Source organism: Pan paniscus, chromosome 10, assembly GCF_029289425.2.
Source record: "Pan paniscus chromosome 10, NHGRI_mPanPan1-v2.0_pri, whole genome shotgun sequence".
Classification (NCBI taxonomy): Eukaryota; Metazoa; Chordata; class Mammalia; order Primates; family Hominidae; genus Pan; species Pan paniscus.
This window is the reverse complement of record NC_073259.2, coordinates 5,414,478-5,441,664: the sequence shown is the minus strand read 5'-3', so window position 1 is coordinate 5,441,664 and position 27,187 is coordinate 5,414,478. Positions and strand designations below refer to the sequence as shown.

At 59.5% G+C, this 27,187-nt stretch overlaps 1 protein-coding gene across 1 annotated transcript; it reads right to left on the bottom strand.

The window, feature by feature from the left end:
* Nucleotides 1–92: 92 nt before the first annotated feature.
* On the bottom strand, nt 93–27,187 carry LOC117978433 (spectrin beta chain, non-erythrocytic 5-like). The gene is given in 49 exon segments (XM_063592956.1): nt 93–598; nt 1,493–1,578; nt 1,700–1,791; nt 1,924–2,010; nt 2,419–2,490; nt 2,822–2,956; nt 3,274–3,375; nt 3,461–3,637; nt 3,895–4,066; nt 4,201–4,406; nt 4,669–4,824; nt 5,398–5,592; nt 5,840–6,044; nt 6,165–6,361; nt 7,002–7,141; nt 7,144–7,186; nt 7,441–7,627; nt 7,826–8,082; nt 8,161–8,298; nt 9,199–9,271; nt 9,273–9,343; nt 9,485–9,575; nt 11,180–11,352; nt 12,013–12,090; nt 12,329–12,517; nt 12,724–12,886; nt 13,133–13,212; nt 13,214–13,258; nt 13,398–13,511; nt 14,310–14,424; nt 14,515–14,630; nt 17,861–17,956; nt 18,091–18,282; nt 18,397–18,546; nt 19,012–19,179; nt 19,591–19,695; nt 20,124–20,273; nt 20,453–20,656; nt 21,896–22,075; nt 22,298–22,408; nt 22,501–22,615; nt 23,430–23,575; nt 23,837–23,972; nt 24,357–24,514; nt 25,547–25,663; nt 25,900–26,100; nt 26,347–26,533; nt 26,894–27,048; nt 27,149–27,187. Coding segments are annotated over 49 exon segments (6,735 nt in total). The 3' UTR covers nt 93–428.

The following is a 27,187-nucleotide window of genomic DNA, read 5'->3' as shown; positions in this document are numbered from 1 at the left end:
TCCATTGCCATGGAGTGGGGATTGGGGAAAGCAGGGGAGGACCAGGTACAGAACGGGTTGGAACAAGGGTGGGGCAGGGTCTGGCCGTCCTGCCAATGTGCTGTGCCTTGGAGAGGGGAGAGGAGGGAGGAAAGTGAGGAGTGCACGGGAAACAAACCCAGGCAGGCTCTCAGCACTGGGCAGAGGGAAACCTGGCTGCTCCTCCCACAAGCAGCCGAGCAGGAAGGGCACAGGGAGCCTGGGCAGCTTCGTCTACAGGGTCCCCACACCAGAGCATGGAGTGAGCCCTGGGAGGGGACCACTGTCGAGTCTGTGGAAATCTGGGCTTTGTGGCCTGGATTCCTCTCAGCTGAGAGTGGGCAGGGGCAGCTGAGGGTTCCAATAGCATTTCCCTACAGCCCAACAGAGTAATTCTGAGGCCCAGAACCTCAGGCTTCAGAGGACAGCGCCTGCCAGCCACTGAAGCCCAGGGCTCCCCGCCCTGCTTCCCCCACCCAGGTGTCCCATCTGAGTAGACATCCAGGCCGGGCATCCTTGGTCGTGCAGTCATTCAGAGAGCTGACAGGTTTGGCTTTGAGTTCCGGGCTCAGACTCTGGGCTGCAGAGCAAGGGAGTAACCACTGTTAGCCCGGCCCAGACCATCTGCAGGCGCCAGGTCTGGCTGCTCCTTCCTCCAGCTTCTGGAGGCTCAGCACAGCCTTAGGCAGCCTGGCCATGCCAGGCCCTTCCCACGTGGGGGTGTGGGGTGGGCTGAGCACCTGTGGGCAGGTTTTTCCCCCATGCGTCCTGCCTCTTAGGAAACTCCTCACAGGTGAGTTAAGAAAGGCTGAGCCTTTCTTAGGAGGTGGGGGATTCTGGAATGTCGAACAACTCAAGATCCCTTTGGGCTTCTGGGAATACAGACTCCTGGGAGGAGAGTCCAGGGGAACCAGCGACAGAGCTAGGATCCCAGACACATTCCCTGAACACACTGTCCACACGGAGCCTCAGCAGAGCACGCTGACCACGGAAGAAAGTCCAAAGGGTTGTCTCTATATATTCCTCCAAGTAGAACCTGGCTTGCTTACTGTCTGCGAAACAACTCAAGCGTGGTGACATTCAAAGTTGTCTGAGGACTAGAAGGTTAGAGAAGCACCCAGATCAGACAGAACAGAGCCTGGAAAGCCCTTGGAGGAACACAGTCCATGAGGATTGTGGCAGGAAGGGCTTGGGGCAGTCTGAGTGGCAGACTCCAAAAGGGGCAGAACAGGACCAGGACACAGCTGGGGGTTCAAAACTGGCCCCATCTCTGCTAATTAGCTGTGTGATCTTGGGCAAGTTGTGTAACCTCTCCAGGACCTAAATTCTTTGAGAAAAAACAATAAGTCCCACTTCTTGGAGGTTAGAGATGCTAACTGTGAAACCTCCCTAGGATGCGTAAAACACTAGGGGCCCGGGAGCTTGGGGCCCAGGGAGTCGGCCGCCCTCCCCGCATCCTTCCCCTGAAGCCCACCTGCAGTGCTGCCCAGGGCTCGCCACCAGCTCTCAGCCTGCTCTTCGGACGGTGCTGCAAACAGGATCTCTGCCCCACTGGTCAGCCTGGCACCCACACAGTCACAGGTCAAACTCCACTGTCCCTTTGGGGACCCCCATGCCTCCAGCCCCCGCTGAGCCAGGTGGCTGCTGGGGGCGATGCCGGAGTCCATGTCTCCCCGCTCACCTTAAGGAGAATGTGTGTTTCCTGCCATGGCGGCCCTGCAGCCTCTCACACCGGGCTCCCGTGAGGTCAAGGAGGGCTATGGAAGCTACTTTCTGAGGAGAGATGAGAGGCAGGGGTCACTGCGGCCATCTCAGCTTTTCCCTGTGGGGTCCCTCTGTCCTGGGGCCCCTCTGCCTTGTTTCCCAGCACCCTGATGTCTGCATCTCCCCTACCCCACCTGGTACCTCCGCTGCCATCCTCTCATCCAGGAACAGGCTCAGAGAGCTGCCCTGCAAGGTCCCGCGGCAGCTGTCCCAGGAGCTCGAGCTAGGCTGTGGAGAGGAGGCGGGAAGGTCGCATGAGCCACACGCAGGAAGCCAGAGCTAGGGCCTGTCCACGCCTCACCGTGTGTCTGGAGATTCCCAGGAAAAGCGGTGGATTGGACCAAAGTCCCAATGGGGAAAGGGAAGCCACAGAGGGGCTCTGATGGGAAACCAAGCAGAAGGGGAAGAGCAGGTGGGGAGGAGGAATCCCAGCACCTCCTGGGGGGGTGGGTAGGTGGGGGCGGTGGCAGAAGCTGGGAAGGGTCCCAAGGAGCCAAACTGCCTGGACAGCATGGTGGGGGGTGGCATCTGCCCAAGTTCACAGTGCAAGGGTGCCAGGCCCAGATGGCTCTTCGAGCCACTCAAGTGCTGCTGCAAGTGGGGAGCTGCCTGGGGAAGGAATCTCCAGGCACTCACCTGCCTCCCGCCAGGCAGCAGGTGCTGCTTGAACTCCAAAGACCCCTCCCTGGTGGGGGTACCCTTTGCATCCTGAAAATGCAAGATGGGGCCCAGAAATGTCAGGACCAGCACCCTCAGGAAGGTGGGCAAGGCACCCACTGCCCCCGGCTCTCTCTATTCCTCCCATCCAAGTACTAACCAGGCCTGACCCTGCTTAGCTTCTAAGATCAGATGAGATCGGGCATGTTCAGGGTGGTATGGCTGTAGACAGCCATCTTTATTCCTAATGACCTTCAGCTCCTGTGCCCGGGCTCCCAGCACTGGCTCCAGGGTGTGGGCCCTCACCCCCACAGCCCCAGCCCCACTGCATGCTCCAGGGAGACCACGGCGGGGGTGCCTGCAGCCCCATGGGGACACCTGCCTGGGGGTCCCTCGTCTCAGCCAGCTGTGCTCCTAGCCCCTGGTGTCCAGAGGGCCTCCACTGAAAGGATGTCAGCAAGCTGCCAGCTCTCCCGGGCTTCAGCTCTTGTGGCTGCAGCAGGAGCTCCTGTTCCATCTTGGGGAGTGGGCAAGGTGGGCAAGGTGAGCCAGGTCAGGGAGACCAGCCACACCTCGGGTTCCCGTCTACCTCCCCTCCCCCAGCCCTCCCAGTCAGAGGGGGCCTGCCTCCCCATCACTAGCTCTTTCAGCTTTGGCTCTGGAGGCTCACACCCAGTCCACAATGGTGCCTCTCCCACCACCGCAGCTGGCCAGGGAAAGGAGCAGGTAAGGCAGGGCCGGGTGAGGGCTCAGTGCCCTGGGAGACACTGACTTGCAGGCTGAGAGGGACTGTTCCCCCACCAGCCCTCAGCCCCTAGCCGAGGCAGTCGTCACCTCTGTCTTCTGCATTTGGGCAAACTTCTCTTCCTGGGCTGCCAGCAGCTTTTCTAAGTCCTGGGGTCTGTGCAGCAGCAACTCCACATCTGACACTGAGTGCTGGGGAGAAGCATGTTCAGGTGAGGCCCAGCTTAGGGGGGGCCCAGAGCCTGGTAGCCAGCTAAGGGGCAGGACCCCCACTCACCCCATAGTCGGGCTTCAGCAGGAGGCCCTCCCGGCAGGCCAGCCAGGCCTCAGCCTGCTCCAGCCTCTGCCGAAGCTTCTGCAGGCCCCAGCTCTCGGCACAGCGTTGCCAGCGCAGGGCCCAAGCCTCCTCCAGCTCCTGCAGCCGCCCTTCCAGCTCCTGCAGGCACTCTGTCACCTGGTGGGGAGGGGCTGCTATGGGTGACAGCTTGGGTAGGGCTCCCACCATGGGCAGGGCAGGGCTGGAGAGCCAAGTGTTAATGGAAGTGCAGAGGGAAGGCTGTGAGACCCGCACCTGCCCCTTCCCAGCCTCTCTCCCTGCCTGCGCCCAGCCTTCCTTTCTCGCTGGTTTCCATGCCTGTGAGGGGCCCTGAGGCCCTGGGCAATCAGGCTGTATCCCCAGCCCAACCCCAGGCCCACCCTCTGAGTTCACACCTCCGCAGACATGAAGTGGCTGTTGTCCACCAGCTGCTGTCCTTCCTGCCGCAGGTCCTGGGCTTGAAGGCGGCACTCCCTGATTTCTTGCTCCAGCTCTTCATGCTGCCCAAGGAGCTGCTCAGCCCCCGCCAAGTCCTCAGCCAGCTCCTGCCTCTCCTGTGCCCATGCTCTGTGGGGCAGGGAAGGGAGCTGTTGTCAGGGCTGGCTGGGGAGCAGGGGAGGGAGGGTCCAGCTCCCCCAAGAGCCAGGATACCCCCACCCCACAGGGTAGAGCTGAGCTGGCAGCTGAGGTAGGATACCTACAGCAGTTCCTGGCAGCGCCCGAGGAAGGCATGGCCCTGTGCAGCCTGCGCCAGCCACTGGCCTCGCTCCTGGGCCTTCGCCTGCAGGGTGGCCCAGGCCTCCTGCACCTTGGCCAGGCCCCCCGGAGCTGCAGGATGTAGCTGGCCCAGTCGGCAGGCCTCCGTCTGTACCCGTGCCACCTCCTTCTCCATAGCTTCCAGCTCTCTCTGCAACCAGAGCATGAGATCAGGCCTCAGTCCCCCAACTGAGCCGACGCGTGCTCTGCATTCAGGAGCACCAGGCCTCTCTGAGGAACCACCTCCACTCTGCTGCACAAGCTGGGCCAAGTCCTAGGGCCCCTCGGGGAAGGATCTGGGTTTCTGGAGCAGAGGCTGAAGCAGGCTGGGGTGGGAGGGCTGAGATAGGTCCCCTCAGCCACCGCCTTCAGGCAGGGGCTCAGACAGGCAGGCTGCAGGGCGTGGGCCTCACCTCCAGGTGCCTGTGCTGTTGCTGCAGGGTCCGCACAGATGACAGGCTGTGGCCTCCGTCCTCTCCCTTCATCAGGGCCGTCTTCTCCTGCATCCTTCCCTGGAGCTCAGCCGCTGCCTGCTGAAAGCTGTGGACCTCATGGGCTGCAGCCAAGTTCTGGGAGAGGAGAAAGGACCTGCTCAGGGCTGTTCTCTGCTCCCAGGATTCCTTTCTCCCTGGAGACATGGCCTTCTGGGCCACCTCCTTTTGAACAAGGAGGACCATGGGGCTTGATGTGTCCCCAGGTACAGAAACCATCCTCCATGCTGCAGCCCTCAGTGAACGTGATATGAGTCTGCGGCAGGCCAGGGGGTGGGGAGGGCGGGGAGAGGAGAGGGCCTCGTGCATCTCAGGGAAAGGCAGACGCGAGGTGTTGGGTCCACGTGAGGGAGCAGGCCGGTTCTCGGGGATCTGGCTGGCCCTGGCAGTACCACCTGCAGTGCCTCTCATGGGGCTGGGGGACCGGGTCAGCTCAGGAGGCAGCCCCAGCCCAGGACCTACAGAGATGGAATGTCCTGGGCTGCAGCCAATTCCTGGAAGAAAGCTGAGCAGGTGAGGGAGAAGGCGCATTCACTTGAGGCCAGCAGGGTGTGTGTCTTGTTGGAACCAAAGCCTGTGGTAAGGAGGGCTTAGAGGGATTTTTTGAAGACTCTGACACCCCTTAGCTTGGCCCGGCCTGTGATCACCTACCTCTGTGCGGGCTTTTATTGCTTGGTCCAACCTCTCCCAAGCGGCCTCAATGCAGCTCCTCTGGGCTTGGATGTGGGGATAGCGCCTGGGTGCACCCCGCTCCAGGGTGCCTGCCAACTTCCTCAGGGCATACACCTTGGCCTGGCCCAGGCTCTGAACTTCCTTTCTGAAAGCATCAAACTTCTCTTCCAGCACCTGCAAAGGTATGAGGCCCAGCAGGGTCACTCGAGATGGTATCATGAGCTCTCAAAGCTCATGAAGAGCTCAGCAGACTCTGATGGCTCTGAAATCCCTCAGCCCAGGTTCTGGAACCATCGGGATCCTCCCTAGGACACCCTCTCCAGGCTCCTTTCTGCTGACTCCCCAGCAACCCTTTCATCCCAAGGCAGGCCTTCCTCAGCCTCTGCCCACTCCCCGTGAGGTTTGCTCAGGAGTAACTCACCTTGACACCCTCCAGGTCCTGCCCGTAGTCCTGGGACTCGGCGGTGGCCGCCTTGGTGGTCAGTCAGGCGTCGAGGAGCAGGGTCTCTCGCTCCAGCTGGTGTAGCTGCAGCTGCTCCTGCAGGCCGTGCCCCCTGGCCTCCGCCCTCCGCAGCAGCTCTGCGTGGGCCTCCTGAACTGCCTGCAGCTGGGCTAGCACCTTGGGGCTGTGGGAAGAGAGCGACAGTCTGGACTGCAGCCCTTCCTTTCCAGGCTGGAGCAGTCTCCTGCCATCTCTGTAGGGGGCTTCTCTCTGCTCCTTCCCGGATGGTGTGGCTTCCGCCCACCTTTCTGGGTTCTTCCTGCTCTCCAGGAGTGCTGCTGTCTGCTGCAGCCGCTCGATGCGTGGGCTGAACGCTTCCAGGTCTCTCTTGGTGGCCTCCAGCCGCCGCAGAAGGGCCTGTGTGGCTTCAGCACTGTGGCCCATGTCCTCGCTGTCCAGGACATGGCCCCGCTCAGCCAGCCAGGATCCCGCCTCCAGGAGCTGGGGGTGACAGAGTGGAGATCCGTTTTCCCGGGGCACCCTCCAGGGCTCAGGATTTACAGCCATGATTCTCAGCCTGGCTGCACAGGGGAATCACCTGGGAGCTGTCATGCTCCCTCGGCCTGGCCCCACTTCTAAGCAGCCTCATCTGGTCCAGAACACAGCCAGAGCGGCAGTGTTTTGTAAAGGGTCCAGGTGATTGTTTTTTTCCATGCAAAATAGACATTTTATTCTTGGTTCATAGGCATAGATTTTGTCACTTAAAACCAAGTTTTAGCAAATATTCCTTGCAGTGTTTCTCCCTTTCATTTATTAGCCTATTTACTTCAGTTTTTCTTCCTTTACAATTGTATTCACCATTGTGAAGTAATTGAGGTATAATTGTCTGAGTGAAGGTTCCAGGTGATTCTCATGTAAAGCCCTGGTTGAGAACCACTGATCTAGAGGGAAAAAAGACAAAAGCCAACCCAGCCAGCAGCTGTGTTCTGGGAAACATGTGGAAGGAAGCCCTTGGGGGCAGGAGACCACTGAGTGGAGGAGACGAAAGGTGCCCAGGCCAGGAGCCCCGGAGTGACCTCCCGGCCGCACTCGCCCTGTGTTCCAGGCCTGCCTGCTGTGCCCTGCCCATCACTCCCCTCACCTCAGTCAGAAACTGCTGGGCCTCCTGAGCCTGCTGCAGCAGAAGCCACCTCTGCGCCGCCTCTGCCCGCAGGTGGGCCATGGCCTTCTCCAGCTGCTGCACCCGGGCGGCCACCTCGTGGGCGGCAAAGTGCCCAGCACCACCCGGGTCAGAGCCTCATGGCTGCTCATCTCACTCTCCAGGTTCTGTGGGGGAGGAGGCAGGAGGATGCGGATGTTGCTGACCCTTGGGGGACTCCCACAGTTGTGCTTGAAGTTTCACGGGACCCCACTAACTTGTCCCCAAGGAGTTCCCTGTCCCCATGACTCCCAAAGAATCCAGGGCATCCCAAAAGCCCCCACAGGCAGAGAGTTCCTGGCTGGGCCACAGAGAGTGCCGTTTGCTTGGCTGAGAAGCCCTGCTCACGTGCGAGGCCGGCCCTCCCCGGGTGGGCCCACACCTGGTGCTGCTCCTGCAGGTGCCGCACCGCACTCAGGCTCTGGCCATAGTCCTGGGCAGCGGCCAGAGGCAGCTTCTCCTGCACCCAGGCCATTTCCTCGTCGGCGTCCCTGAAGAACTTCAAGAGGAGGCTCCGGGCCTCCAGGGCCATCCTGCGCTCCTGCAGGGGCTCCCTCAGGCTCTTGAACCTGCAGCGGTGGAGGGTGGGACCAAGGGAGGCAGGGACCAGGGTGTCAGTATTAGGGATACCTGGTGACACAGATCACCCAGCTGTGGCCCTCACCATGGGCAAGGGGAGAAAGTGAGAAAACATCAGTTAAGAGGGCAGGGGTGGGGGTCCCTCCAGGAAGGCAGGGAAGAGAAGCTGAGGGCACGGGTGGATCTACCTCTGAAGCAGCCGCCGGGCCTGTTCTTCCACATCTTGGGCAAGGCAGTGGCCTTCCCTCACAAAGGCCTGGGCCTGGCCCAGCAGTGCCTCAGCCTGCCTGGCCTTCTTGTCCACTGCTGCCTCCAGCTCCCTCTGTGTGCCCAGGAGCTCGCCCACCCCAGGCAGGGCCTGGCCCACAGTGGGGGCTCTCAGCTCAACCTCGATGGGCTCCAGCCAGTTCTCCAGTTCCTCCATGCTCCGCCGCAGACGCAGGGCCTAGGGTAGAAAGTGAGGTAGGCAGGAGGGGAGTGGCCTGGAGCCCGGCCAGCCAACCCTCGGCCTGCACAACCTCACCTCACAGGCCTTCTGGAGCTTGGCCACCTTCTTCTGGGAGTTGTCTTGCAGCTCACCCCAGAGTGCTCCCAGCTCCTCCAGTCGCTCCTGGATGGCCTCCGAGGCTGGGTGGCCCCCCTGCAGCAGCCTCTGTCCCTCCTGCAGCCACAACATGAAACACACCTTGCGGACTCAGGACTGCCGGTACCAGGGCACTTGTGTTGACTTTGACCACCAGCACTAGAGCTGCAGAGTCCCTGTGGTCCAGCTGCATGATCTTGAGCAACTTTCTTTACCTAAGCCTCATTTTCCTCATCCATATCATAGAGAAAATAATGGTTATTTTGTTTAAATGAGATAAGTCATATAAAATACTTAGCAGGGTGATTTATATCAGAGGGAGCCAGCCTGGGGTCAGGACCTGCCTTTGCAGGTGGAAAAGAGAATGTTTTAAAAAGTGCTATGCTGGGCACAGTGGCTCATTCCTGTAATCCCAGCACTTTGGGAGGCTGAGGCAGGTGGATCGCCTGAGCTCAGGAGTTTGACACCAGCCTGGACAACATGGCAAAAACCCATCGCTACCAAAAATACAAAAAAGTAGCTGGATGTAGTGGTGTGGGCCTGTGATCCCAGCTACTTGGGAGGCTGAGCTGGGAAGATCACTTGAGCCTGGGAGGCGGAGGTTGCAGTGAACTGAGATCTTACCACTGCACTCCAGCCTGGGTGACAGAGCAAGACCCTGTCTCAAAGTGGCTATGTTTTGACTCCTTCGCTCACAGGACTGGTGGCTATGTCCTGTTCACATCAAAATGTTATCTTTAAAATTACTGAAAAGGTGCCATTTTTGGAGAGGGTGCCCGCCCCCCCCCCCCCCCCCCCCGCCGGAAAACAACTTCTCACTACACTTCTGCCTAAACAACCGCTTAGCCAGGTGCCTGCACACAGAAAGTACTGGATAACGCTGGCCACCGTTACTGTGGTTCAGCACCAGCTCTGGGGCACTGTCCTGTGTTCTGCCTGGAGAGCTGTCCCACCACCCTCCTGCCTGCAGGGCCTCACCCGCTGCAGCTCCTGCTGTTGGTGCATGCTCGCGTCCAGCTCCGCCTGGAAATTCTGCTGCTTCTGTAACTGCTGGCAGCATGGCTGTGTCCAGCAAACCCTCCTCCAAGGCCACCAGGTTCTTCTCCCTCAGCCACGCAGCCACCTGGGCACGTGGGGAGGACAGGCCTGCTGTCCAGGGCTTTCCCCTTCCCCTGACCTCTGGGATACCCCAGAGGAAGGGTGGCCTTTCCCTGGGTCGACTCCTTCCCCACCATGACCGCCTCCCTCTCCAAGCGAGGCGAACCTCCTGGGAGTCCTGCAGGAAGGCCTGCAGCTGCCGGAGCTCCTCTAGGCGATGGCGGCGGGTCCCGGCTTGCCTGAAGAGCGCCTCCTTCCTGCCAGGAGGAGAGGCTCATGGGCCTGGAGCCACCCCCGGGGCCAGGTGGGGTGCCCGTCCAGCCTAGGCTTTCTCAGGTATGAATATACTCCGAGTCTGGAGTTTCCTTTGGAATAAAGATACATTGCACTCCCCCTCTGTATTTGTGTCTGTTATGCGCCGGATTTTGTACCCCCAAGTTTGTTTTTGTTTTTGAGACAGAGTCTCACTCTGTCACCCAGGCTGGAGTGCAGTGGCACAATCTCGGCTCACTGCAACCTCCACCTCCCGGGTTCAAGCAATTCTTCTGCCTCAGCCTCCCGAGTAGCTAGGACTATAGGCTCACACCTCCAGGCCCAGCTAAATTTTGTATTTTTAGTAGAGGCAGGGTTTCCCCATGTTGGCCAGGCTGGTCTTGAACTCCTGACCTCAAATGATCCACCTACCTCGGCCTCCCAAAGTGCTGGGTTTACAGGCGTGAACTACTGCACCCAGCCTGTACCCCTGAGTTCTTATGTTGAAGGCTGAACTCCAGAAGTGTTTTTGGAGACAGTGTCTTTAAAAGAGGTAATTAAGTGAAAATGAGGTCATATGGGTGGGTCCTAATCCAGTGTGACCTTGTGAGAGGAGGCAACTGGGGCAGACACAAGCACAGGGGACGATCTGCCTCCTGCAGGAGGGCAGAAGCCAGGGGCTAGAAGTCAGGGTGGCACTGTGCTGGGGGAAGCTGAGCCTGCCAGGAACCACCTAAGGTGACTGGGGTAGGGGGTGGTGACAGAGACCAGCAAAGCAAAGTTTGCATTCTGTTAATTCAAAGACCTCCACAGGTACCCAGGTATGGTCCACCTGCAAGAATGGAGAGGGAGTGGCCCCGACCACTGCCAGGACACCAGCACAAGGAGCCATGGCATTTGTGGGTGCTGGTTGGCTCTCTGATTGGCTCTCTGAGAAGGACAAAAGCCCCCACCAGTCTGGGATCTGGCTTTTGACCGTACCTGCCTTGATCTAAAAGTCTGAGGAGCTGCATGAAGCAGCCAAACCCGATGAGCTTTTACAGGGAAAAAAAACTGCAGAGCTGGGGTCTCATGGGCCATGCAGGTCACATGCATCTGTGTCTGAACTTCAGTTAGATGAGCTAAGACTTCTGCTAGCCTGCCTGTGGGGCCAGCACAGTGCTTTCGTCCTCATCACAGCCGTTAAAGCCCAGGATGTGAGGCTCAGCTGCCGTGAGGAGGAACTTGTCTGAGTCCTGCCATTAGTGGGCAGCACAGGGACTCAGGGCTGTGACCCTGGAAGGCCGATGCTTGACCTCTGTGCCCTGCGACCTTCCGTTTTGTGAGATGATTTCCTCTTGGTCTCCTAGCATAAGCCTCTCTTTAAACTCCCTTTGATCTCAACTGAATGAAGAAGGAAGTGGGATTTTCCACGTGGTGTTTGATGTCCATAACAGGCAGACACATTGCAGGGCCAGGGGTGGTGGGGACCCCCGGCATCTGACCTCAGTCCTTGGACAAGGCTGGTGAGCCTGGGCCCAGTAGTGGAAGGGTGGGAAGGGAAGAACCGGGATGCCAGATGCCTGTGCCAGCCTGCCCATAGCACCCCTCACCCCAGAGCCACCACTACCTCAGAAGCATGGCCTGGCACCTGTCCAGGGCACTCTGGGCCTCGGGGTGCCCACCCTGGTGCAGGCCGTGGGCCGTGGCCTCCAGAGCACTGATCTTTCCCGCCTGCACCTCCAGGTCCCGCTCCAGCATCTTGTGCTTCCACAGAAGGGGCTCCATGGGGGCCAAGGGGTCCTGGTGGGAGTGGGGAACCCAATACTGTCCATGAGCCTCCCCCTCCCATCCCAGGCTACCTGCCTTCCCACCTAGAACCATCCTACCAAATGCTCATCCACAGAGCGGCTGCTCTGCCCAAACACATCCCTCACATCCCTCAAGGCTGTTTCCAGCTTTAGGACAGTGATTCCCAGCCAGGGGAGGCATTTGGATTAGGGATCAAGAGCCAGAATCTCTGAGGCAAGCAGAGCTTTTTCATGTAAGGTGAAAGCTCCCTCCTCTGCACTCCCTGGAGGACCATGTTAGTCCCCAGTTATCCTCTGAGGTCTCCTATAAGTTACACTCGTCTGCTTCAGGGTTGGGGCAGTGGCGGGAAAAGCCAACCTCTAGGCATTTGGGAAGCGAGGAGGGCAGGGGTAAGGTGGCAAGAATGGGTCAGGCCCACACAGGCACTCTAGAAGCTCCTTGGTGTTCGCGGTGGGGCCTGCCCACAGCTGCATGGGAACTGCTCTAGATGACGGGTAAGTAACTGCCCAGTGACAGATGTGGCCCAGGGTGGGGAGATGGCCCAGAAGGGGAGGATCCCTGGCCTAGGGAACTCAGGCAGCACTGGCTGGTTTGACCCCTAATGCTGCTCTTGTAATTCCCCCCTCCTGCCCATTCCTGCTGGGCACCTACCCATAGACCCTCACTGGCTAGGGAGTCTTCCTTTCTGCAAAGCCAACGTTCCATCTTCTCCACTGAGCTCAGAAACAGCTGAGAACAAAGGAAAAGGCAAGAGACAGTCGGTGGAGGGTCCAGCCACTGCAGTTGGAGTGACTGTTCCAGCGGCACAGGTTAGGGAACCAGGGTCCTGGAAGGCAAGAGTGCTGAGTGGTGGGGAAGTCCCTGGCACAGCAGCCCCTCCAGTCTTAGCCTTGACCAGAGGCTGTGGGGTCAGCGCAGGCCCTGTTCGGGGGGGCAAGATGCAGGCTGGGGATGGGACTGTGCCTACCTGTAGCTCCAGGGCCTGCTGCAGCTGTAGCTGATGCTCCTGCCAGGCCCCTTCCAGGATGCTCAGCTCCTGTTCTAAGCCAGCCAGCACCTGGCGAATGTCGGAGCTGAAGGGGTGCCCCGCTGTGAGCAGTCGCTGCCCAGTGCTTCGGGCCAGGCTGATGCTGTCTGTCCAGGAGTCCAGCTCGGCCTGGAACAGGACTGGGCTCAGATCACTGGGGGCTGGAAGCAGCCCAGCAGGCAGGAGAGAGGTGGGGAAGCAGCTGAGGAGTGGGAGGCTGGAGGAGATAGGCAGGGCGGGACACTCAGGAGGCCCAAGAGCAAGGAGATGAGAGGAAGGGGAGGGCAGGGCGGAGCTGAGAGCCTGGGAAAGGCTTGGGCCAGCTGCCCATTCACCTTGCACTCCTGATGCTCTTCTAACATACACCGGGCTTCTAAAGGGCTGCGAGGAGTGGGGCTCGTGTCCATCTGAGCCCGCAGCCTCTGGGCACTGACCAGCAATTCCTGCAGCGTTGCCTGGAGTTTCTGAGCTTGGTGCAAGGCATCCAGCGCCTCCCTCCTGCCCACAGCACTCATCAGCTAGTCGTCAGGGCTTCAAACCCCTCTCCCCCATGCCCACTGGTGTCTTCTGTCCCTCAATCCCCTCAACCACAGGAGGGCCCACGGGCTGGGAGTTACTGGGAGGACAGTACAGTTATTTGAAGGGTGGAGAAGGAATCCTAGGGGAACACAGGGGCTGAGGGGAGCTGTGGGGACTGAGATGCTGGAGGATGGGTCGGTGAGGGCAAGGCCTGCGGGTTCATACCGCTTCTGGGCCCTGCTCCGGAGCTGCCACCAGCTCTCAGCCACCTCCTGCTGCCTGTGCCTGAGGCCGTGGGCTGCCTGCCTCAGGGCTTCTTTGGCAGAGGCGGCCCACTTCACGCTCTAGGGACTGTGGGGGAAGCCGGGGTCAGAGGCTGGGGCAGGGGAGCTCTGGGCCACCCTGGCATCCCAAAGCCCCTCCTCCCCACTTGTGCCCAGGGTCCTACTGAGGAGATGCCCTGGGCCCAGCTCTACAGCCAGCTACGCACCTCCACCTGGGCCGGGATGGGGTGCACTTCCCGCTCCAGCTCCTCGTGTTTCCGCAGCAGCCTCTGCACGCTCTCCAGATCTTTCCCACAGTCCAGGGCCTGGATCAGGGCTTCCTGGAGGAGGGGCACGGCCAGTTACCTGCTGGGCCTTTGCTTCGGCGCCTCCTTCCTGGCAAAGGGCCCAACCAGTGGCTTCTGTGTGCACAGCAAGTCCCCAGCGTGATTTCCTGGCCCCGACTTTGAGGGCCAGAGATCTCTTCCTTATGTGAGGGGGATGATTCTGAGGAGCAACTCTGGATTTGGAGTCTCCTCTGAGGGAAGAACCTCACGTGTGTGCTGCTTCCCTGTACAGTCTCACTCAACTCTCATCCCTTGAGGAGCGAGAAAGAAAATAGAGCAAGGATGCACAGTCAGGCCTGTGCTGTCATTTGAGGGCAGAAGCCAGCGGAGGAAACAGCCAGGCATGCCCAGCACAGGCAGCAGCACCTGTTTCACACAAGGGCTTCCTAGACCGGGTTCTAACTCTGCCAGATTCCAGCCCTGGGCTCTGTGGTTATGTACACAGTCCCAGGGCAAACCTCCCGAGGGTTTGGGCTTCCTCAGGGATGGGAGGAAACAGAGTGTGTTTTCTGGCCTCTGGACCTGCCATGTATCTGGGGACCAGATCTGGGGGAGAAAGGAGACAGGGAATCCCCCACTGAGCTTGCAATGGGTGCTTCTATGGTCCTGAGTTGATCCCGAGGGCCAGCCCATCAGATGTCCCTGGTGCAGACTGCTGGGACCCACCTCCAAGTACCCAGCTGAACAGGAGAGGCCAGTGAGGGGGGAGACGCATGGGAGACTCTAGGCAGTGCCCCCTCCCCTGACTGCATTTGCTCACAGTCCCCACCGGGACCTCTTTCCACCACGTACCTTCTCCTGAATCCTCTTGGTGACATTGTCCAGCTCTCGAGACAACACGTGTATCTCCAAGGCCCCTTCGAGCTGCTGCTGGTACCGGAGCAGGTTGCCATGGAAACTCGCCCACCTGGCCAAGGGGTGGTGGTGTCATGTGGAGCCTGAGGTGGCCTTCCACCCCTCTTTCCGGCCCTTTGGTTCTCCCCAGCCTGGGACTGGCCTGTTGTTGAGCTGGCTTCGCCGCTGGCAGATGATCTTGACTTCCTCAGGGTCCCGGTTCTTGAGCTGCAGTGACAAGTCACTGATGCTCCTGATGCAGGCATCACCCACTGTGTCCTGCAGGGGAGGTATGGGTGAGGGCATTGGCACCCCCCACGCAGAGCCCCTTCTTCCCACCTCAGCAGGCACTGGAAGCATGCCTGGGCCCCGGAGCACAAGGAACTGCATATTTGGGCAGTGGGAAGAACTGCCTCCTGCCTCCTCTACTGCGGCAGGTCCCTGAGGTCACCCCGTCCAGGTGAAGTGAGCAAGATCAGCTTGGAGCCTGCAGCCCCAGAGTCATCTCTAAGGCCAGAAAATGGGATCCCTGCACTGGGTACCATGTAGGAGGGGGAGAGTGGGCACATGCTCACTAACAGAGACTCTTGAGACGGAGTCTCCCTCTGTTGCCTAGTCTCCCTCTGTTGCACTGCTGTTGTAGTGGCACAATCTCAGCTCACTGCAACCTCCACCTCCCTGGTTCAAGCGATTCTCCTACCTCAGCCTCCCGAGTAGCTAGCACTACAGGTGCCTGCCACCAAGCCTGGCTAAGTTTTGTATTTTTCGTAGAGACGGGGTTTCACCATGTTGGCCAGGCTTGTCTCAAACTCCTGACCTCAAGTGATCTGCCCGCCTTGGCCTCCCAAACTGCTGGGATTACAAGCGTGAGCCACTGTGCCCAGCCACAGAAACTTTTAAAATGAAAATTCAGCTTCTTGGTTGAAGAGAAGCAAAGGGAGGTTGTGGAATGGAACAGTGAGCTCTGGCTTCCTGGGGTTTGGGTGTCCCCACCCCAGGACTCGTCTGAGCTGAGGCTGGTGTTGCTTGGACACTGGATGGGGTTTAAAGGTACACAGGGAGGGGGTCCACCGCAGGGTGTGATTGCAGATCTCCTGCCTCTGGCATCTGTAGAGCTTGTTTAAATTTCCAAAGCACTTTCCTATGAAGTGCCTCATGCAAGGTAGGCAGGGAAGGACATTCCCCTCCTTTTATAGATGCCGGAGCAGAGCTCAGAGGCTAACCTGGCTCCTTTGCGGCAGAGCCAGGATTCAAGCCCAGCTCCTTTAGAGTCTAGCTCTCTTCCTACTGCAGCATCTGGCACAGCGTCTGTGAAATTCCACCATTAACAAGGGATGTCTTAGGTGTAAGCACTGCCGCCTCTTAAAAAGTAATACATACATGTACCGGGGGACAAGGTTAGCACATTTGGTCTTTAACACCTGATTGTCAATACATTTGCCATTTTTTCCCCCTGTATACCACATAAGAGAAATAGATGTTTGGTGTGTGTATGTGTGAGGGGGCGGGTGTGGGGTGAGGAGAAGACGCTGAGACGCTGAAATAGTCACACTGAAGGTGGGCGCTGATTATCTGCCACACACATAAGAGAAATAGATGTTTGGTGTGTGTATGTGTGAGGGGGCGGGTGTGGGGTGAGGAGAAGACGCTGAGACGCTGAAATAGTCACACTGAAGGTGGGCGCTGATTATCTGCCACACACATAAGAGAAATAGATGTTTGGTGTGTGCATGTGTGAGGGGGCGGGTGTGGGGTGAGGAGAAGACGCTGAGACGCTGAAATAGTCACACTGAAGGTGGGCGCTGATTATCTGCCACACACATAAGAGAAATAGATGTTTGGTGTGTGCATGTGTGAGGGGGCGGGTGTGGGGTGAGGAGAAGACGCTGAGACGCTGAAATAGTCACAGTGAAGGTGGGCGCTGATTATCTGCCACACACATAAGAGAAATAGATGTTTGGTGTGTGCATGTGTGAGGGGGCGGGTGTGGGGTGAGGAGAAGACGCTGAGACGCTGAAATAGTCACACTGAAGGTGGGCGCTGATTATCTGCCACACACATAAGAGAAATAGATGTTTGGTGTGTGCATGTGTGAGGGGGCGGGTGTGGGGTGAGGAGAAGACGCTGAGACGCTGAAATAGTCACAGTGAAGGTGGGCGCTGATTATCTGCCACACACATAAGAGAAATAGATGTTTGGTGTGTGCATGTGTGAGGGGGCGGGTGTGGGGTGAGGAGAAGACGCTGAGACGCTGAAATAGTCACACTGAAGGTGGGCGCTGATTATCTGCCACACACATAAGAGAAATAGATGTTTGGTGTGTGCATGTGTGAGGGGGCGGGTGTGGGGTGAGGAGAAGACGCTGAGACGCTGAAATAGTCACACTGAAGGTGGGCGCTGATTATCTGCCACACACATAAGAGAAATAGATGTTTGGTGTGTGCATGTGTGAGGGGGCGGGTGTGGGGTGAGGAGAAGACGCTGAGACGCTGAAATAGTCACACTGAAGGTGGGCGCTGATTATCTGCCACACACATAAGAGAAATAGATGTTTGGTGTGTGTATGTGTGAGGGGGCGGGTGTGGCGTGAGGAGAAGACGCTGAGACGCCGAAATAGTCACACTGAAGGTGGGCGCTGATTATCTGCCACACACATAAGAGAAATAGATGTTTGGTGTGTGCATGTGTGAGGGGGCGGGTGTGGGGTGAGGAGAAGACGCTGAGACGCCGAAATAGTCACACTGAAGGTGGGCGCTGATTATCTGCCACACACATAAGAGAAATAGATGTTTGGTGTGTGTATGTGTGAGGGGGCGGGTGTGGGGTGAGGAGAAGACGCTGAGACGCCGAAATAGTCACACTGAAGGTGGGCGCTGATTATCTGCCACACACATAAGAGAAATAGATGTTTGGTGTGTGTATGTGTGAGGGGGCGGGTGTGGGGTGAGGAGAAGACGCTGAGACGCTGAAATAGTCACACTGAAGGTGGGCGCTGATTATCTGCCACACCCAGGCATATGTCCTATCATTTTAAGATTTTTTGAAATAATTATAGATGCCCAGGAAATTGCCAAAGTCCTGCAGAGAGGTCCCTGTGCCCTTCCCCAGCTTCCCTTACAGCAGCATCCTATATAATGATAACATTAAAACCACAAAGCTGACGTTGGTGTAATACTACCAACTAGACCAGACCTCATTCAGATTTTATTAGTTTTTGCAAGTACGCATCTGTGCGGGGCAGTGGGGGATAGGTCTACGCAGTTTTATCACAGCTAGAGACTCACGTACCTGCCACCACACACGTGCTCTCTTACCTCTGAGGTGGGTGCTACCCCCATTCTAAAGAGGAAGGAGTGAAGGCGGGTGAGAGGAGGGAGCCTGCCCGAGGGCATAGGAGGAGCAGGCATGGCGCCCACGCCCTGCTCTACAGCCCACACTCTTTCCCTGCTCTCAGTTGGATTTTCAGTGCGGGATGCATGGCCAACCTCTACCCAGCAAGGCCCCCTTACCCCGGCCGAATTTCCTCGGAACTCGCAGAGCCACCGTCAGAGCTGCAGGCAGTGCTCCAGGTCCTGGCCCAGGTCACCAACATTCATCTTCACCTCCTGTGAAGGCCGAGGGTGGGGAGGGAGCGCTCTGAGCACCAGCCCAGGCTCCTGGCACCTGCTGCTGGGGATCCCTCCTGTCAAGGGAGGGCTCCTCCCCCCATCTCTCAGCCCCCACCCAGCTGGGGCTACACCTTCTCCTGGATCCAGGCCTCTGCAAGGTCCACTCTCTGCAGGAACTCCAGGAAGTTCCGCCTGTCCTCCAGCTCCTGGCCCCTGAGGGCCATTGCCTGCCTCAGGTCCTCCCAGTGCTTCCGCAGGCCCTGCAGCTGCTGGGAGACCTCTCCGGCTCGAGGGTGACCCTGTGCCAGGAGAGCCTCTCCCTTCTGGAGGGAGAGAGGGGACACAGGGCATCTTGCCTGCTGCACTTCCTCCTAAGACTGACATCGCCCCTGGGCCACACTTTGGGGCAGGCATGGGGCTGAGGGCCCTGTTGTTACCTTGGCAACAGAGGTCATGACCTCCTCATGGGCCTGGACTTCAGCCTCAAAGGCCTGGTGTTTCAGCAGGGGCTTCAGCTTATCTCTCAGGTCCCCAGGAGGGATCGGCTCCTTCAGCTGCTGGGCCCACGCCTGGATCCAGTCCTCAGCCTGGTGGGGGTGGGACATGAATGCTGCAATGTTCTGCAGCCTCAGGCCCCAGACGCTACAGGCCTAGCCCCCAGCCATTCCCAGGAGGCTGGCCTCAGGGGTGGGGTGGGCAGCACCTGGTAAATGAGCCCTGAAGGTTCCAGCTCTGGAAGGTTGCTGCAGGAGGCAGCCGGGCAGGGCCTTGGGTGGGCTCTCGTTTTGGAGGTGTGGCTCCTACTCCTGGGGCCCTGGGCTGCCCTGCTCCCTTCCCCACCTCTCTTGCCCTGGCGCTGCTACAGCTCGGGACACTGGTGGGGTCTCCACGCAAAGGGGCTTAGATCCCATGTTCTGGGCTCCAGCACAGCCTCTGGGAAAGCCATCCACCCCCGAACCTGTTTCCGCCTCACAGTGTTGCGGTGTGAAGGCGGCTGAAAAGTGTCGAGTGTGGTTCCAGTGGAAGGCCCTGGGCTGGGGGTGCCCTCTGACCTGGGTTGCGGCCTGGGTGAAGCTGGCCATCAGCAGGGAGACATGCAGGGCGTGTCCCCGGCTCTCCGCCAGCTCCTTCACTCTCACCCGGCGCTGCAGCAGGATGGGAAGCCGGTCCCGCACCTGGGGGCACCGGAGCGTCTTCAGCCGCTCACGCAGGGCTGCCTCCTGTGGGGCAGGGGCACAGCTGCTGCTCTCCCACCCTGGGCTGGGGCAGGGCCTGGCCTGCAGGGCTCACAGTCCTTTCTTTGAGGGCCCTGGAGCCCTTACCTCAGCCCCATATGGCTGAGGGGTGTCTGATCCTCCCAGCCACAAGCCAGACCAGTCTGCTCCCCAAGGACCACACGGTGTGGACAGAGCCGAATGCCCCGTGTGGGTCTCTGCAGTGTGGCCCATCTCCCCCTGGGCCCTCTTCTTGAGCCACACATACAACTTGCTCAGTCAACCCCAACCAGGCCCCCAGCCTCTCAGGCTCATCAGCACTGCCTCCAGGAACGCACCAAGCGCCCCGTGACCCCCTTCAGGACTCTCTCCCGACCACCACATTCTGACCACGCCCAGGCCTCCTTACTCCATTACCTTCTTGTCCTGGGCAGTCAGAACCTTCAGGAAGACCTCGTGCTTGCGAATCAACTGCTCTACCTCTTCCACCGAGCTCCCCAAGGCACTGGTTTTCAGGGAGACCTGGATCCACAGAAAAGTCAAAGAGGCCACCAAGCCTTCCAGCCAGCCAGCCCCTCCAGCTGCAGTCTGTGCCCATGGGCACTCTGGGTATGGCAGGGCCTTAGGAGTGCCCACTGAGCTTGGCATGGAGCTGTGAGGAGTGGGAGTCCAGGTTGGGAGGCTGTGACACCTCAACCTCTGCACCATGTGGGGAGCATGACCAGCCTCTGGCCAACTTCCTCGGGGCTCAGTCTGGGATAGGGGCTGGGGATGTCAGTGGACGCTCAGGGGCCTCAGCACTTCACCATGGCCACCTGGAAGGACTTGTGCACAGCTGCCTCATATTAGAGAAAAAGCCAGAGAGGCGGGAGGAAAGGGACTGAGCAGAGAGGGGAATGGAAAGGAGGAGCAGGAGGCTGAGCGGAGTGTGAGGGCGGGAGGGGACCTGCCTTCTGGGCCGTGAGGATCTCCTCCAGGCGGCCGCACTCTCTGAGGAAGAGCTGCTCCTGCTGCTCGGCCTGCAGCCTCTCTTGCTTCCGTGCCCAGGCCTGATACACCTGGTCCCGCTGGTCCTGCAGGGCTCGAAGCTCTTCCTGGACCTGGGGATGGACACATGAGGAGCCTCAGCTGGGGAGGGTGGTGTGGGTGAGGTGAGGACTGGATCCTGAGGGAAGCTCCTGAGGAGAGGCCAGCATGGCACAGTAGGACGGGGCACCAGGTGGCCAGGCACAAGCTTGGTCAGCTAGGGTATGTGGGGGCACCAGGGGAGGGGGCCCACCTCCTTGGTGGGTGTCCCTGCAGCAAGAAGTGCCTGCTGGCCCAGCTGGGTGGCCTGCTGCCACAGCTTCTCCCGGGCCTCCAGCTCCGCTCGGAGCCACTGGTGGGCACTGAGCTTCTGCGGGCCGCTGCTAGGCTCTTGCGAACTCTCCTCCACCTGCAGGTCCTGGCGCACGCGGGCTGCCCAGGAGGCATAGTCACGCACCTGATCCCGGGGACACGGAGGGAGAGCCGGGTGAGGGCTGGGCTGGGCAGCAGGAAACCAGGTGCTGAGGCAACTGCAGCCCACCTGAGTCCACTCACACAGCCCAAGCCGACCTGGGTCAGGGCCTCGGGTGAGGCATGTGTGGCCCTTTGTCACTTGGTTTCTCCGTTCTCATCCAACCCGATCCTCCCAGAACCACGAACCCCCTACATGAGCCAGACCCTCACCACGACACGTCTCTGCCCTTTGTTCCTCCTGCCTTCCCGTCTCTACAGAGCTCACCTGGATGAGGCCATGAGAGGACTGGCGGCTAGCAAGATCAGCCCCATCAAGACTGCTTGATGGGGAAAGAAAGTTCACCTGCTCTTCAAAGGCCCCTTGGCCGCCTTTGCCTGGCAGAGCCTTCCCTGGTATTTGACATTGCACTGCTCTCCTTGTTCTCTGAATTACTAATTTAACCCTTACAGTCTTCTGCTGATTTGGGTACAACTATACAAGATTGGTGCTGGAGGGACTTCAGGCCCTTGTCCAAATATCTCATTGCATGGAGGAAGGAAGGGTAAATGGCACAAAGAGTCTTGTAAACTCTAAGTGCATGACAAACCCAGGGTTAAGTGCCTTGCTCAAGCTCACACTGCTAGCAAATCAGCAGAGTTAGGTCCCTAAACTCAAGCCTTTTTGCAGTGTCAGTTTGGGCCTCCTGGTCTGCCAGGTCCCAGGACAGTGGGATGCCGGGGACATCCCGTGGCCAGGACCTACTGTCCCAGTCTGATTCTCTGGGTTTCGGGCTCATCTCCCCAGGAAGCAGGGCTCCATGAGGGCAGCAGTTCCACTGTCCATAGCTTCTATATTGCCCTCCTCTCCCCACCCATGGCTTCAGCAGGGAGCTGAAGACAGACATTAAATAGATATTGACTGATCCAGAGGTCACTGTCTAACATCTGGGTCTCCAGTTATGAGCTTTCCTGGGCAGTTCTTACTCCCAGCCCTGGCTGGGACGCTGCATGACTGCCCTGCCACTCACCTTGCTGGCACTGACCCAGACCCTAAGGTGTCAGTGCTACGCCCATGTGCTCAGCCCCTGACCAGCCAGACTGACATCCCGTGTGCTCGTGCTCTCCCACCCGAGTCCATGCTTGTTCTCCCTCCTGAGCTGGAGGGCCTCATGCGTGCATGCCCATGCATGGTGCAGCACACACACATGCACACACACGCCACCCAAGGGGCAGGAGCCCTCACCGCCGTGCGGAAGCGGGCCAGGAGGCGTGCCCGCTCCAGCTGGGCCCTGCACTGCTCCATGCGTCGCTGCAGCACTGCCCACGCCTGCGTCACAGCTTGCTGCCTCTGCTGCACCGCATGGGCTTGAGGCCCCGGACACAGCTTCTGCACCCTGCCTGCAGTCTCCAGCAGTTCCTGCAGCTGCGGGAGGGGCAGGGAACAGGGAGGCAAGGGTCATGTCCTCCTGATTATCTCGCAGATGTATCCCTGGCCTGGGAACTCTGGCCCCCTTGGGCCACGTCCTGCCATGCACAGTAGGCCAATGGGAGGCTCTGAGGGAGAGTGGAAAATCGAGAGGAACAGGCGGGCCAGCCTGAGGGGGCTGCAGGGGCCTGGGTCGGAGAGGCAGCCAGCTGGGCTCACCTGCCGCTTGATGCCCACGAGTTCTCGCTCCAGCCCCTGGTGGCTTCTCAGCTGGGCCTCCAGCCCACGCAGGTCCCGTGCCACATTGTTGGGGAGGCTCGTGGCTTTCTCCTGAGGAAGGGAGAATGCCGAGGAGATGAGGGATGGAGGGTGGGCACTGAGCCTGGAGTGTATCCACTTCTAGCCACCCCTCCAGCTCACACCTGGGCCTGGGTGAGGACTTCCAAGAGATCTCTGTGAACTCTGAGGGTGGTCTCGGCATCTCGGAGCGCGTGGCCTCGGGCCTGGGTCAGCTCCCACAGCTCCGACCAGGCGGCCCTGCCCACGGCGTGTGGAAGACCAGCCGGGGATCAGCTGCCGGGCCGTCTCATTCCTCCCTCCCGCTAGGCCTGGTCAGCCCGCTCCTCTCTGAGTTGTATCGGGACTTGCCCAAAGCTCCTCCTTCTTAAAACCTCTCCCGCCTGTGGCCCTGCCTACGCACCTTCTTCCTGGGAGCCTGTCTTCTAGCTTTACCATGAATTCAGTGCTTTGCTGCTGTAATGCTCGGCACTGCATGGTATCTGTGCTGTGATACTCCTTACATCCTGTGCTTTGACTCATAGTGCGTCACCCAGGTTATGATCACAGACGCTTTGTGGGCAGAGGCCACATCTCTCCGTTCCTCGCTAACTCTGCAACTGGCTGAGCTCCTAAGGCTTCTGCCAGGCCAGGCTCTGGGCTAGGGGTTATGAGCAAGTCATGACCTTGCCTCAAAGCTCACAGGCTGGGAGTGGATCCAAATCAGCCAAGTGGACAGCTAGGAACCACACGAGGCATGGGCTGTCCCGAGTGAGCACAGGAGCTGGGATAGCTCAGGGGAAGGCCCTGATGTCTGGCCCCACCATCTTCCCACAGCTCCTGCTCTCAATCCTGGGAGCAGGACTCTGACCTGCACACCCAGCCTCACCTCCCTTCACAGACCAGAGCCTGTGGCGGGCTCAGCTTCTCTGCAGCTAGGCCCCCTGCAGAGCCCTGTGGGCAGCCAGGGCCAGCGTGGCCCTCACAGCATGCCATCCCCTCTTACCACTCTGGGCCCTGCCTGCCCAGCTCCTTCCCCCAAACCCCATGCTGGCCTGGCCCGCTGGGCACTCACTGCAGATCCTGCTGCCTCTGATGGACCATGGGGCCAGCACTGTGCCCACACTCTAGCAGGCTCTCTGCCAGCAGCCGGCAGGCGGCCACCCGCTGACTGCCCATCTCCACTTGGTGCTGAAACTTTGCAAACTTGGTGCAGAGGTGCTGAGAAGAGGGGAGTGGGTGACAGGGTAGCCCCCGGCTGGTTAGGCATCAAGCAGCCTGGGAATTGAGGCACCTCAGTGCCCAACTGGGTGATGTGGGCTTGGACAGCCACGGCGTCTGCCCGCTCCACTCAGGAGGCCCCACCTCAGCCAGGGCTCACCGCTCTGCTGCCACCTTCTTCCTCCGCCCCGCCAGAGCCAGCTTCCCCACCCCATAGGCTCTTCCCCAGGGCACCCTCCTTGACCCTGGCCCTCTTCTCACCAGGGCGTGCTCGGGGTCCTCCCCCAGGCTCTCCCCTCCTTTGGCTGCCTGCTTCTGGCTTGCCAGCCAGCCCTGCAGGTCCTCGGCCTCCCTCAGGAACTCGTGCAGCCTCAGGGTCCCCTCCAGTTCCCGGTCCCTGTGGTGACAGTCCGTGGTTCCCCAGAAGTGAGTTGCCCACCCCCCTGGGGGCCAGTCGGGCCAGCCAGAGGGGCCAGTCTGAAAACTGGAGTTACTCATGGTCTCTGTCCAAGCCTGCGGCTCACGATTCAGGGAGTAGTAGACACAGCAGTGCAGGTGTAGGGGCAGAGGAGGGTGTGGACGTGGGGAGATGGACTGCAGGGAGTTGTGGGGCCTCACTGAAGGATTTATGGAAAGAGGTGAGCAACACACACCCTTCTCCCAATGCATCTCTACAGCCTGGGGTCATGGGTTCTGATTGACTTTGGGCCATGGCATGGGAACAGTCAGCTGTGGCTAGGCCTCCTGTACCCACTGATGAGAGGGGTTATGGTGTCCTCACCGTGTGGTCGCCAACTCCTGCAGTGCCCGCAGCTGCTCCCGGAGCCTCTCCCACACCACACGCGGCTGCTCAGGGACTTCGGGGCCAGTGAGGGTTTGGGCCGTCTGGTCAAGCTCCTCCATGGAGCTCCAGTAAATGGCTAGTTCCTCCTGTAGAGCCTATGATGCATGAGGACCCATGCCAGGCTCAGCCTGGGTGACTCATCCACCCACCTGTCCGTCCCCCACCCATCCAGTCACCAATCCCCATCCATTCACCCACCACTCACACGCCCATCCATCTACCTCAACTCATTCATCCACCCACCCAGCATCCATCTACCCATTACTGATGGAGTAAGTACTTATTGTTCCATAAAGTGAACACCTGGTCTGTGCCCACTGAGGGCTCATTATTTAGCAGGGAAAGGTGAATGCTGGGTAATCTGGGCCAAGGAAGGGAGGGCACAGGAGGCATTAGACTGGACCCCAACATCCATGTGTAAGAGAGAGGCAGAGTTAAACAAGCTGTCCAGTATAGCCGGGAGATGGGTGCTCCGTGAGGCCAAGGCTACAGGCCTTTAGAAATACCTTCTCTGAAGGTCCTGTCACAGAACACACTGGAACTGGGGCTGTGCAGGAAACATGCCCAGACAGGAGGACAGTTCAGTGACAGCAGGAACCGGGACTGCCGTGGGCTCCAGGCTTTGAAGCTTGTGTGGTTCTGGGAGTCCGAATTCAGGAGTGAGGAAGGGGACTTCGAGACCTCCCTCCCTTCAGCCAGGGGATGTTTGTGGGAGGAGGTCGGCTTCATGAAGGGCATTGGGTTAACTCAGAGGATGACGGGTAAAGCCTGGGAGGAAGACACCTGTGGGAGATGTGGAGCGGGCTGGGCAGGTGACCTTGACAGAGGAGAAAAGTGCCAGGGGTGGGGTAGAGAGGAAGCAAGAGGAGGCGGAGAAACCCCAAGGCCACAGGGAGAGGCAAGACTCGTAAGAAGATGAAGGGAGAAAGCGTGTACATCACAGTGCCCAGGTTGCCTTGGAAGAAGGGGCACTGTGGGATCTGGGTGGGCAGTGGGGATGGGGCTGTCTGCGTCTCCAGGAAGCAAGAGCAGGGCTTCGTGCCTCTGAGAGAGGGAGGGTGACAGCCCTCTCCCCGTGGTCCATCATCGCCCAGACCACACTGCAGGGGAGGCTCAGGACGTGGTACCTAGTGCTTGTTAATGAGCCTGAGGGTGGCTGCCTCATCTCTGCCATAGTCCCGACTGCTCACCAGCGGCCGCTTCTCCTCCACCCAGCCCTCCAGCTCTGACACATCCAGAAAGTACTGCCAAGAGTGGGGCCAACTCACCTGGAGGATCTCAGACAGGACCCTCCGTCAGCCCTGGAGACATCTGCCCCTGCTCTCCAGCATCAAAGGGGCTTCTGTGCCCATAGGGGCACCCATCAGCTCCCAGCCCAGAGCCCCCACCACTGATCCGCCTCCCTGAGAGTCCCACAGGTGGCCCCTCAAGGAGCCCTGACTTCTGCCTCTTCCCCCAACCCCACCTCTCTGCATCCTACCTGCTGGAAAGCGACAGCCTGCTGCAGACACTGGGCCTGCGCTTCACATGCCCTCTCCAGCTCTGCCCAGTGGCCTTCCAGCTCCTGGCACTGCTCCACGATGTGTTGGGCTTGGGGGTGCCCTGAGGCTGCTAGGCTCCGCCCAGAACTCAGCACCCGTTGCACCTGCCCCTGGTGAGCTTTTACCTCCACCTGGAGCTCCTGCCACAGAGTGGCTTGAGAGGCTGTTGCTCTTAACCCAGGGGCGTCCGGAGCAGAGCCATGGATGTGGCTCCAGGCCCCAATCATGGCAAGACCCCCAGGGTCAAAATAGCTGGGGCAGAGATTTGGAAATTGGGATACCCAGGGGTGAGGGCTTAGAGGCCAGGACACCTGAGTAGGGGCAGAGGGTTTCTAAGGTCTGGGAAGCGGATGTCGGTAATCCTGTAGGAAGAAGAGGGCTATTACCTTGTGCTTGCGGTGAAGGCTCTGGGCACCATTCAAGCACTCGGTATAGCTGGTAGGGCTGCCATGGGGCATGTGCTCGGCTACCCAAGAGAGCTCCATGTTGCTCAGGTGGCAGAACTGGTGCAGCTCCACTGAGGCCTGCAGCTGCAGGCCCCGGATGGCCAGATGCCCCTGCAGAAGCTCCAGCCTAGGAGGAGGAAGAGATTGGAGAGGGTGGGAACAGAGTGAGCACAAGGCTCCTGGTTCTCTCCTTGGCCAAGCCAGGGCCCGTGAAGAACGAGACCAGGGAATAGAGCAAAGCCCCATCTGACAAAGGGAGGCAGTGGAAGGGCGCCAGGGCCCCACCTCATGGCCTAGATGACTCGCCTGACCGCACTGTGGGGGTCCTGCTAAGGAAGCATAATGGGGTCTCCGACCCTCCCATCCCAGAATGACTCTACTCATAAGGGAGGAGGTCTGGACACCCTGGTCCTGTGGGTGCCATCTTGTGGGACCTTAAATTCACATGGAGGAGTGACACACAGGTGGGTGGGAGGACAGACCCCACCTCTGGAGGTGCTTCTGGGTCTCTTCCAGGATGGCCGAGGAGGCGGCCACACCATGGGCCTTGGAGGCGAGGGCAGCCATCTTGGCAGCCAGGGTCCGGCTCTCACTCTCCAGCTGTTGGTGCCGTTTCTGCAGCCTCTGGCTGGAGCGCAGGTCCTGCGCTCAGGGGGAAGTGGGTGAGACATGTGAGCATCCACCCATCATCCACTCTGAGCACTGATCACCCCTGTCCCTCCTCTTTCCCTACACCTCATACCCCTCCTGGCCCCCGGCTGAGGCCCAGGCCTCGTGGCAT